The following is an 11,983-nucleotide window of genomic DNA, read 5'->3' as shown; positions in this document are numbered from 1 at the left end:
ATGCTGCTTGGCCTGCTGTGTTCATCCAGCCCTGCACCTTGTTGTCTTGCAAGATAAACTCTATTGTTTTAACTTCAGAGAAAACAGAAGTTTCCTAAACTCAGTTTCCAGAGGTGTTCTTTTCTCTCCGCATTTCTCACTAGAGTATTTAGCACTTCAGCCTGTACTCTGACAAACACACACACACAGAATGACTGACATTATGGATTGTTCCGCTGCTGTGTGCCCCTGGACCCCTATCACTAGGCAACAGTGTAGTTTTTTTTTATTAATGCACTAAACTATTCATCTCTTAACCACAAGGTCGCAATCACATTAAAATTCACATTCAGAAACAATCTTCTAAATTCCTCAATGTCAAGAGCTCTAAAATCATGCTCCCCCTTCATGACATACAAAAAGTAAAATCATATGTTGTTCTATTATTTGGCATCACATTTTTTGATGATGTTCCTATGAAGTACCTTGGTATGTTTTACTAAATTAAAGAAACTACATAAATTCAAATTGTTGCTACTGTTTATATGGTGTAAATGAGGTTGTCAAGTGTCTCTTCATTACACCTTTATATGGATTTAAATGGACAATCATTGGAAATGCAAAGCTTGAATGTAGTTTTATTCTTACTACAGAGACTATTGACACTTTTGTTGTGTACACATCTAATGTGTTCAAATGTGAGTACCTATTATAGCCATAGATTGGAGTTAGTTTCTAACAGAGAATAGTAACATTCACTGATGACTAGTTTCTTTCTCCTTCTGACAGTGAGCCGCCAAAGGGTGGAGATCAGAGCCAATTATGCAAGAGTCCGAAAAGAACAGGGACAAGATGCCACCAACATTATCTTCACCTCCAGAATGATTTCCAAAGCACAGGTATGGAATTCTTTGAAACGTTCATGTCCTCTGCAAAGAGAAATTATTTACTGCAAATTTTGGTTTTTCCTTTTCAATTGGTGTTTCCCAGTAGTAGGAGAGAGGAAGCATTTGAGAGTTATTTTGTATGACAGCCAATGCTTTAAGATGAGCATTATGCCACTTACATATGTCACTTTTGAGCTTAACATGTGTTGAAGGACCTTAACAGCATTTATTCAACAATTCAGCACAACCCTTGGACATTTTACAGATTTAGATAACATCATTTTCTACATTAAGTAGAGTTGTTAAATGAGTTCAACATTGGTGTGAAGTGCAAGTGCTTCACAAGGGCACTAAATTTACAAAATAAGTCCAGAGCAGGAGCGTCCTCCTCAGTTTTCAGGACAATATTCACCCATCAGCCAACATTTTGATAAACAAATGAACTATCTGTTATCACATTGCTATTTTGTGGCACAGTTATGTGTAAATTAGTCATGGCATTTCCTATTGCAAAGTTTCTGGCTATAATTCTCATTGGATGCATGTACTGACTTGAAATGTTTAGAGATCGAAAAGAGTAAAATTTCTCTCCGGATGTAATAATTAATGTCGGACAGGTTTAGAGATGAAACAGTGCAGCACTCCCTCAGTTCTGCTCCGCAGGGTCAGCCTGAAGACAACCTCAAAGGTAGACTTCTCCCTTCAGAAGCAGGAAAGAAGATTTGCACTTATTCCAGGTCCCGAGACTGTCTATGGGGATGTAGTGGGGAAGCAAACACTGAAGTGTGAATTTCGTAGAGGTGCCCCATTAATTGGCATGCAGACAGGAGCGCCATCTAATTAGGGGTGGCAGTCGGAAGGTTAATCAGTTTGAGAGAAATAGCAATAGAGAGGCTGCAGAAGGAGGGCACTTCAACGTGGAGGAGCCCTCTTAGCCACTTTTTTTTCAAATGAAAAAGCGGAAAATGTAGCCAGGCCACAGGTTCACAAGGAGGCCTTTAGCAACACCCCCACCCAGGTCCTGCAGGTCTGCCTGGAATACTGGGTCCCTGGCATGTCATTAGCTGTAGTTCTAGGCAGCTAAGTGGATCCCCACCACTCCCCTTCCCCACCATCACCACTCCCATTCCATATTGTATCAAGAAACTAGATGCTGACTGGGAACTTTTAGTTAACTCTTGCTCAACAGACAACCCAATCAATTATCTGCCTTCTGAGCGGTGCTGTGAGTGCAACTGGGAAACCAGCATGCCAAGTGACGCCTGTATTTTAGGATCCATCCATCTCTGTTCCTGATGTTAGTACGATTTCTCTCAAGACATTGGGATGAGTCTTAAGTCTAGGATTTTCTGACTCAGAGACAAGAGTGGTGTCCACTGAGCGACCAACGCCATCAAAAGATCTTGGCAAAATGGAAGTACTCCATTTAGGCTGTTTGCTCCAGGTTTTTCTGTGACTCATCAGCCAAAATCACCATAGATAACCTGGAGAGCATGGAAATTAATGTAAGAGAGTTTTTTTTTAACCATCACTCCTTTATTGCACTTCTCAGCTAATGTTGTTTCTGACCAGGTTGAGACTCCCAGTCCTTTCCTGGCCATTCTCCCAGCCAGAGAAATTAATGAATGAACTAAACGGGTAAGTAGCAAATCACGATCAATCTTCTAGCATAATGATGTTCTAATGTAATTGTTCGTACTTTCATCTGTATTGGATCAAGCACAATGCTTACATTTCTCATCGAGTTATAATTGAGGATCTGAAAAGTCTCTGTGTATCGTCTGATTCTGTTATTTGAAATTCCTTAGTGCAATATTATCACAGGGCACATTTATGTTGTAAAGCTTGTGGATGGTGTGAAACTCCATTGAGATTCAAATTCTGATGGATGATACAGGTTTTGCTATGAAATGAGATGCTTTCCGTTAAATAACAGCAAAGAAATTCCCATGATTTTCAATCATATTTTTGTGTGGATTATCTTGTAAATGTTGATGTACTTCAGGCATTGCCTGTGTAGAGTAGATACACTTCTGGTGATCTCCTCAAATGGTCAAAACATTCCCAATAAATATTCAAGTACTCCTAGAAGCTTCCATAATTATTGACATACTCCAGTGTTATCCCCTTATTTTCAGGACTTTCTAGCCTGGGATCCCGGCATGAATCTCTCCAAATACTTATGGCCCTTAGGAATTCTTGTGGTGGCCGAATGGGTGGAGGGAGGCACAATGTGAGAATGGCCTGTCTTACCTAAAGTCTGAGCAATATTGAGACAGATAGAGATTCCGTTTGCCTCCAGGCCCGTGGGCTGTTTGTTAGCAGCAGTCTTATGTTTGAAGCACAGCCATGGCCCAATCTGCCATGTTTGAGATGCTTATCAGAGGTCTTAAGCTCGGCTTCCATTGCCATTTTGCCACCACTGAAATCACACCTTCGTTTTGATATAAAGAGAAGTCTGCATTTATGGGCAACATCATGGCAATGTGGAGTATTACAATCCGTGAATGTGACAGGTGAGACAATTGTACCTGACTGAATTTAGCAAAACTTGCCCTGTCTGTTGCATAAAAATTCATTCCAAGCAGAAAACAAGTAACCTGACCACATCATTTTCTTACATTATCTTTTAAATTCATTTTAAGATCCTGGAAAACACAACAGTAATTATAAGGAGTCTGTAAATTTGGTAGAGTCAGTAAAAAGGAGGCCTAAGATAGTTTTGACGCTGAATGTGGAGAGTTACCTTTATTGTGATCTTTTTCCCAACCAACCACAATTCTATTTTCTGGTTTTCTCATTGCAGTAAGAATGTCAATGTCAAAGAGATTAAATTCTGAAAACCTGCATTTTCCTGATAAGAAACTGGAATTGTTAAATTGCAATGGATTCCTGTCATTAAACCTTTCAATATCCCAGCAATGGATCGATTTTGAAGTATTAGAGCATTGGAATTGAAGACACCAGAGAAAAGTTACAATCTGTTTGCCAACGAGATGCTGCAAAACTAAACCAGCTACTCTTCTCCTTAATTGGTTGAGCACAGTAGAAGCGCAACCTGCAGAAATTTACATTTGTTGTTCAAGGCACTGAACTACAAGACATATGATTTGAGCTAAAATTAGATTGAAAATGAAAAGGAATCTGTTTGGAAGAAAGAAGATCAAGATTAAGTGATTCACTGTTTTTAGGAAAGCAAATTGTTAGTATTCATAAAATTAGCAACTAAAACCAAATGCCAAAAACTTTATCCATCACTGCTATCCAGTCATCTTGCAGCTGTAGCAACATAAAGTAAAGCTTCCCTTTAAAGTCATGGAGTCATACAGCACAGAAACAGGCCCTTCGGCCCAACTTGTCCATGCTGACTGATTTCCCTAAACTGAACTAGTCCTGTTTGCCTGCATTTAGCCCATATCCCTCTAAACTATTCCTAATCATATACCTGTCCAAGTGTCTTTTAAATGCTATAATCGTACTCCTCTCTGCCAATTCTTCTGGCAGCTCGTTTCATATATGCACCATCCTCTTTGTGAAAAAGTTGTCCCTCAGGTCTCTTTAAAATCTTTCCCCTGTTACCTGTAAGCTTATATAAATTTATATAGCACCTTTCAATACCATGAGACAAAGTACTTTACAAACAGTAAACGACTTTGAAAGCGTCATTCTTGTATTGTAAGAAGCACAGTGGCTAATTTATATTCAAGCTCCCACAAGCAGAATGATGTAGAAAAACAGATAATCTGTTCTTAATGATATAGATTAGAATGTAAATATTGACCAGGAATAATTCTTCTGCCCTTACCGCCACGGATCTTGTTTATTCACCTGAGAGGGCAGACAGGACTTCAGTTTACGATCTTATCAATTTTCCAACAGGGCAGAACTCATTCGGCACTGCACTGAACTGTCAGCTTTCATTTTTCTGCTTAAGTCATAGAATGAGACCTGAATGAATCATTGAATCATAGAATCCTTTCAGTGTGGAAGCAGGCCATTCAGCCCATCGAGTCATACCAACCCTCCAAAACCATCTCTACAGATCTACAAATCTACACCCTACCCTATAGCCCCGCATTTCCCATAGCTAACCCCCTAACCTGCACATCCCTGGACATTATGGGCAATTTAGTATGACCAATCCACCTAACCTGCACATCTTTGGACTGTGGAAGGAAACCAGAGCACCCGGAGGAAACCCATGCAGACAATAGGGAGAACGAGCAAACTCCACAAGGTCGCCCAAGGATGGAATTGAACTTGGGTACTTGGCATTTTGAGGCAGCAGCGCTAACCACTGAGACCTAACCTATGCCCCACTGACTCTGAGGCAAGAGTGCTACCTATTGAAACACTGCAGATACACATAGAGTTGGAGAATCATCAGCACAGAAAGGGGCCGTTTCACTGTTCATACCTGTTCTGGCACTTCCTGAATAGCCCTGCAAAAGTATCCCCTTAGAAGAATATATAAGTTTCTCTTTTGAAACTTATTATTGAATCTACTTCCACTATTCGTTCAGATGGTGAAATCCAGAACTCTGCATAAAAAAAAGTTTTATTTCTCTTCCTGCTGCTTCACTTGCCAATTATCTTAAATCCATGACCTCTTGTTATTCATTGTCCAACCAATGGAAACAGTTTGTGCCCTGAACCACCTCTGTTCAAAGGATAAAAATTCCAGCCTATTCACATTGTATGAAGACGTGTGTCCTAACATCAACCTCAAATCACTGTAATTTTAAGATTATGCTCACCATTGTCATGGTGTGTCCTGCATACCCCCCCAACACACACACACACACACACACACACACACACACACACACACACACACACACACACACACACAACTCCACTAAGTTATTTACCCATTTTAAAGACTTCAATGAGATCATGGCCTGATCTTCTGGACTTTCTATACTCAAAGTGGATGCAAGCTTAATATATCCAACCTATTGTCAATATTCAATACTTATGCCCCAGTATCAGTCTGAAGAATCCATGTTCAGTACACCTGTTCCCAGTCCAATATATCCTGAGGCAGAATGTGTAACATGATGGAGGTAGATATAGTGATCTTTGTATTGGAGAGCACGCAGGATCAGAATTACCAGTTGGAGATCAAACTGGTAGGTGAGATTATTAACAATACAATGAGGACGACAAGGTATAGTGATGGAACTGAGTCTGTGGAAGAGGCTAAAGACAGTGGCTTCATCTTCTTGATGCTCAGCAAGAGATTGTTGAGGCTTCACCAAACCTGGATTTTATTGCCTCACGACTCTTTGACTCCAATGTATTTCTTGCTCATCTCCAGCTGTCCACCTTCCAGGAACTAGAACTCTTCCCAAACTCTGCTGTCCCTATTCTAACTTGGCCCTTGTTCCATTCACCCATCACACATGTTCCTATTTATTTTCAAATTCCTCTGTGGCCTCATGTTTCCTTAACACTGTAATGTCCTTCTGCACTACATTGCTCTGAATTCTATGACTCCTTTAATTCTGGTTAAAAAGTTTTCATCATTCCACCATTGTTGGCCATGTCTTCAGCTCCCTAGACTCTGAATTCTTAACATGATCCTTAAGGTCTAACTCCTTCAACAAGCAATTGGTCATCTGTCCTAATATATCCTCATGTGTCTGTGGCTATGCTTCCATGAAATGCATTAGGAGGCTTAATTATGTGAAAGGTACTACTTAACTCAAGTTGTTAGAAACAGTGGAGAGTAGGATCCTATGGATTTGCTGTCTATGGAGCTCTGTAAAAGTAGGCCCCAGATTCTGTTTTGAGCAACCTCCACCTATGACTGCATGAAGTTAAATGAAAAATAGTAAAAATGCATTTGAATCCTTGAAAATCCCACCATCATCAGTCAGAACTTAAACTGCAAACTTCAAAGCTTAAGTCATGTTTATGTTTCACTTCATAAAAACTATCCCCTCAGCAAATTGTGTGTACCTTAACTATACTCTAACTTAATTATAGACTTGTGCTGGAAAGTAAAATTTTAAATGTGTTTATTTTAGATTGAGTCCTCTCTACTTAAATATAAATAGAAAGCTTTTAAGAGGCTTTTGTAATTGGATTTGTTTAACTGGACAGGGCTTGCTGCCCTCCAGGATGTCATATGATGAGGACAAGTGATGGGTCACATTACAAAGTTTTTAAAAAGAAATTTTCACAAATACATTTAACTTTTTAAGTTATACCATAGGCAACTTTGAAATTTGGAGACATCTTCACTCTATGTATGTGATTCTGAAAATTTGGTGAACAAGCTATTGAAAAGTGAAGTCACGAAAGATTCCTTCGCTCAGTGCACCTCAGCCAAGCCAAATATAGTTGGTGCAGCAAAGCTGCTGCTGATCTCAAGAGTTTAATCCTTGTGCTTTGATCCCACCTTGATTAAAAACTCGTTGACTGAACAGAACTGGATTACAGATAGCACTGTTACTGGGCACTGCAGAATACTGGCTACAATTTATTGCTACTGAATGAACAATAAAAGGAAAGAAAGTTAACTTAGAAAGGGTAAACAAAGAAAATCCTGGCCCCATTATCTTGTGGTTAGATAAACCTTGCCGAGCTACTCATCGTCTCCAATGTTGGTTCAGCGCTGAATAGAAATAATGATTCCTGCTTCAAGTTTCTCTGTACAACCTTCTGAAATTATTGTAATGCAAACAGTGTTTTACTTATTCTGGCAGTGGTCTGATCCAATCATAATTAACCACAAAGAGAGAATGTATTGAAATCACATGGTTAATCATCATACTTTAAGTGTTCCTACTGAATAAATGAAAGGAATGTTGACACATGGTGCTTTTTAATTTTATATGGTTGTTGCAGTCTAACTTGCATTTACATGGTGCCCTCCACATCCCACAATGTTTCACAGCTAAGGAAGGACTTTTTGAAATTCAGTCATTGTTGAAATGCAGTTAACGCAAGAACCAATTTGTGTACAGCAAAATCCCACATAATGAAATAAATAATGCAAAGATGACCTATTTAATGGCTATTCTGATGAAACTTCTTCTCTCTCACTCCACCAAAGCTGTTTGATCCACTGAGTATTTCCATCATTTTCTGTTTTTAATTTTGCTTTAGTGATTTTGATTGAGGGATGGGTCTTTGGTTTAATTTTGTTTATCAAAACACCCCCGACAGTGTACTGTATAACCCTCAGTACTGCAATGGACAGTCAATCCAAAATTTCACAAATTGGTCTTGAACCCACTGACTGAGAGACAAAAACACTATTAACTGAGCCACACTGACAATTAGTGTTGAGAATGAACAGCTCTTCACAATAATTAAAACAGAATAAGTTAATTTTTACATCAAATCCATGGCACCTGTATTTGGCTGGGCCAACATATATTGTTTATCCCCAGTTACCTTGAGAAGGTTGTCAAGAGTGAGGCGAGCTAAGTTGCTGTTTCAGAGATCTAGCACATACTCCATGAACTAATTGGCCTTCTCCCTGTTGTAACTATTCTGATTCACCACTGTGCTTGCTAACTTATATATGGCAAAGTATCAAATTTAAAATTATGGTCATTCTTTTCAAATTCCTCTATATTCTTCTCCTCCTTTTATCTCTGTGTCTTCTGTCAGCTCTTCAAGATTTCTGTTTTTTATTTATTTGTGGGATCTGGGCGTTGCTGGCCAGGCAGCATTTATTGCCCATCCCTAATTGCCCATCAGGCAGTTGAGAGTCAACCACATTGCTGTGGGTCTGGAGCCACATGTAGGCCAGACCAGGTAAGGATGGCAGTTTCCTTCCCTAAAGGACATTAGTGAAACAGATGGGTTTTTCCAACAATTGGCAATAGATTCACAGCCATCATTAGACTTCTTAATTCCAGATATTTATTGGATTCAAATTCCACCATCTGCTGTGGTGGGATTTGAACCTGGGTCCCCAGAACGTTATCTGGGTCTCTGGATTAACAGTCCAGCGATAATACCAATGGGCAATCACACCCCGCTTCTGTACTGCTTCAATTCCAGTTAGTGTATAGAACTCCAATTTTAAGCATTCCACTATTGTTTTGATTTTGACTTGACTTTTTACTGTCACATGTACAAGGTTTCACATGTACAATGAAAAGTGTTCTTTTACGTACTTTACAGCCAGTTTATACTGTATGAATGCATCAGGGTAATAGAACAGAGTGCAGGATACAGTGTAACAGCTGCAGAGAAGGTGCAGAGAGAGACATTAACATTGTTGGTGACTGAGCTCATAGCTGATAGGCCCTATACTCTGGAATTTCCTCCCTAAAGCTCTCCACCTCTACCTCCTCCTTGGCTAACCTCTTTGAGTGAGCTTTTGGCATCAGCTCGTGCATGTGGCTCAGTGCCAAATTTTGTGAAATTTCTTGGGATTTTCTGGTCGGTCAAAGGCATAATATAAATGAAAGTTGGTGTTGATATGACATTAAAACACATTTACATGGTGCAAATTTACATCAATTTCTACTAAATGCATAAGGAACACAAACTATATATAAGATTGATTTTGTGCGCAGCTGGAGATGCTGGGAGCTGCTCAGAACAAACCAATGGACATTGGACCCTTAATTTCTATATGCATGGGTCCAAACATCTGCTTCAGGCATTTCTAAAGGAGAACTACATTTATCCTTTCTCAAAATCCATAGCATGATTTTACAAAGCATACAAGGATTGATTTCATGCATAACATTATGTAAGATTTCCTACATTAACTATTAGTGGACTTTAAAATGGGAAAAGATACTGCTTTAAACTAATAGACTTGTGGAAGAAGATGTTGCATTTAAAAAAAAAGGCTACTGGGACTCATGTGTTGTATTACAAGGTGATCTTATCCAACCAGTGGTGGAGGCTGATAGAGACCTCGGTGTATGTTCAGAGCATTTTTGGCCAGTGGCTTTGGATTGCTTTTTCAACCAGGACCAGTTGTAGGGATCAGGAGTATTCAGCATAGTAACAACTTCTTGATTGAATCATAGAATCCCTGCAGTGTGGAAGCAGGCCGTTTGGCCCATCAAATCCACATCAATCTTCTGAAGAGCAACCCACCCAGACCCACCTCCTAATCCCTGTAACCCTGCATTCCCCATGGCTAAACCACCCAACCTGGACACCCTTGGACACTATGGGCAATTTTAGCATGGCCCATCCACCTAACGTGCACATCTTTGGATTGTGGGAGGAAACCAGAGCACCCTGAAGAAACCCACACTGACACAGGGAGAATGTGCAAACTCCACACAGACAGTCGCCTAATGGCATTTTCGAACCTGAGTCCTTGGTGCTGTGAGGCAGCAGTGCTAACCACTGAGCCACTGTGACACTCACTCGTGCCAGGCTGAGTGGCCACAGGTCTGAGTTTGGACAATACAGCAGAAACATCCACCCAGTGAAGGAGAAATCCTCTCTCCTCCACTCCCAGTCTTCTTTGAGTGTAGAAATAGCACAGCATTCCAAGCTCTCTCTCTTTGCAAATTATCTCCTTGAAAGGGAAAAAATAGGAAACTACCTTCTGATACACTGAAATGTATCCTTAACCACTGAATGGAAGGTCAAGATTTGGTGTGAACACAACCTCATATCCTTATGGGAGAGCCAAAAAGAATCAGAAGGAAACTGTCTTATTGATGCCTGCAATCCAGACAGGTGCCAGATCTGTGCTGCACTTTTTTTTGGTTTTTCCCAATCTGTATTATTTATGTCTTACCTTGTCTCTTTGTGTGTCTGCCTATATGTATATGAGTTATTTTAAAGAGGATAGCATTTAGGTTATAGAGAGTTATCAGTTCGTAATACATTATTGCCGTCATTTAAAAATTATCTGTTTGCAATAAATAGCTGTTTTCTTGTTAATTACAGAAAGCTAATCAGTTTTATTTTAGCCTGGGCCCATAAGCCAGGTAATTTGGGCACTTTGGATAATTTAATTAAATCTTTTATGATGATTCCGGGAGTAATGGGGCTTGGTTTCCAATGCACTACTTTAGTGAGTTGTGGCAGTATCACCCATGTCAAAGACAAAAATAAAAAGCACACAAGGATAAGATGAGAAACAATTGACACAGTTAAAACACAAAATCTTAGTACATTGATAATGTCTGCTGGTGAGTCAGTGGAAATGAAGGAGAATAGTAATTTGTATCACCACTGTTGTACCAGCCTATTTTGCGTACAACATATTGGGGTGATTAATTAAAGGAGCATGTCGTGGCTCAGAAGAACACTATTCAGACTAATGAGTCCACTACAGCTCTCTGTGGAACAATTGAATCAGTCTCATTCCTATCCCCATAGATTTCCAAGTTTATTTCCCTCATGTGCCCATCCAATTCTGTTTTGAAATTATGGGTCATCTCCACCATTCTTATAGGCAATGAGATCTGTCAAAGCCAATATTATAACTTTTGGACGGTATTATCCCAGCCAACAGAAATCACAGTCAGCCTACGGAAGCTGAAAGCTATCAGGGAATTTCCACCACCCAGGAATATAACAGACACCAAGGGTTCATAGGTATGCTAAACCCAGTGGGAAGTGAATTATCCCAAAGAAATGAATGCCTAAGGTAATTCTTGGAACAAAATCTGTCATGGTGCTGGACTGAACATCAAGCATCTGATTTCAACCATATCCTAATGTTCTAAGCACATTGTGATCCTGAACTTTCAACTATTGTAGCAGTGCATACAGCACTCATAGGTCTGGAGGCAGCCAGATGCAGATTCAGCAAGATGGGATAAAAAGATCTGCCCATTATGCTTTAGGACTCTCAATGTATCCAACAACATTATGTTGTAATAGAGAAGGAAGCACTTGCAGCAACTCAGGCATGCAAGAAACTTTCTCAACATATATTATTCCTTCAAGGTAATATTGAAACTGACCACAAAACTTTGGCAAATTTATTATATACAAAGGAGATTGCAAGGATGCCACCCAGAATCCGGAGATTTTGGTTGGAGCTATTGTGGTATGATGTGTTATGGAGCATATCTAAGAAAAATACCAGACTACTGCTGACACTGTATCAAGGATACCTGTCAACAGGTCAGGGAAAAAGGTGAATATTTTGTCCAAGCAGTCAAAGA

General features: G+C 39.7%; 1 protein-coding gene across 1 annotated transcript in view; it reads left to right on the top strand.

The window, feature by feature from the left end:
- Window positions 1–4,144, top strand: part of LOC109927834 (doublecortin domain-containing protein 1-like) — a 395,969-nt gene extending 391,825 nt beyond the window's left edge. Inside the window, exons 36-38 of the mRNA XM_048607351.1 lie at window positions 769–878; window positions 2,439–2,504; window positions 3,673–4,144. Of these exons, the coding sequence (XP_048463308.1) occupies window positions 769–878; window positions 2,439–2,495 (167 nt within the window). The 3' untranslated portion in view covers window positions 2,496–2,504; window positions 3,673–4,144. The remainder of the gene's footprint in view (window positions 1–768; window positions 879–2,438; window positions 2,505–3,672) is intronic.
- Window positions 4,145–11,983: the final 7,839 nt, after the last annotated feature.

This window comes from Rhincodon typus, chromosome 17 (genome assembly GCF_021869965.1).
Source record: "Rhincodon typus isolate 14 chromosome 17, sRhiTyp1.1, whole genome shotgun sequence".
Lineage (NCBI taxonomy): Eukaryota > Metazoa > Chordata > Chondrichthyes > Orectolobiformes > Rhincodontidae > Rhincodon > Rhincodon typus.
Note: the sequence above shows the minus strand (reverse complement) of the source record. Positions and strands in the feature narration are given on the sequence as shown.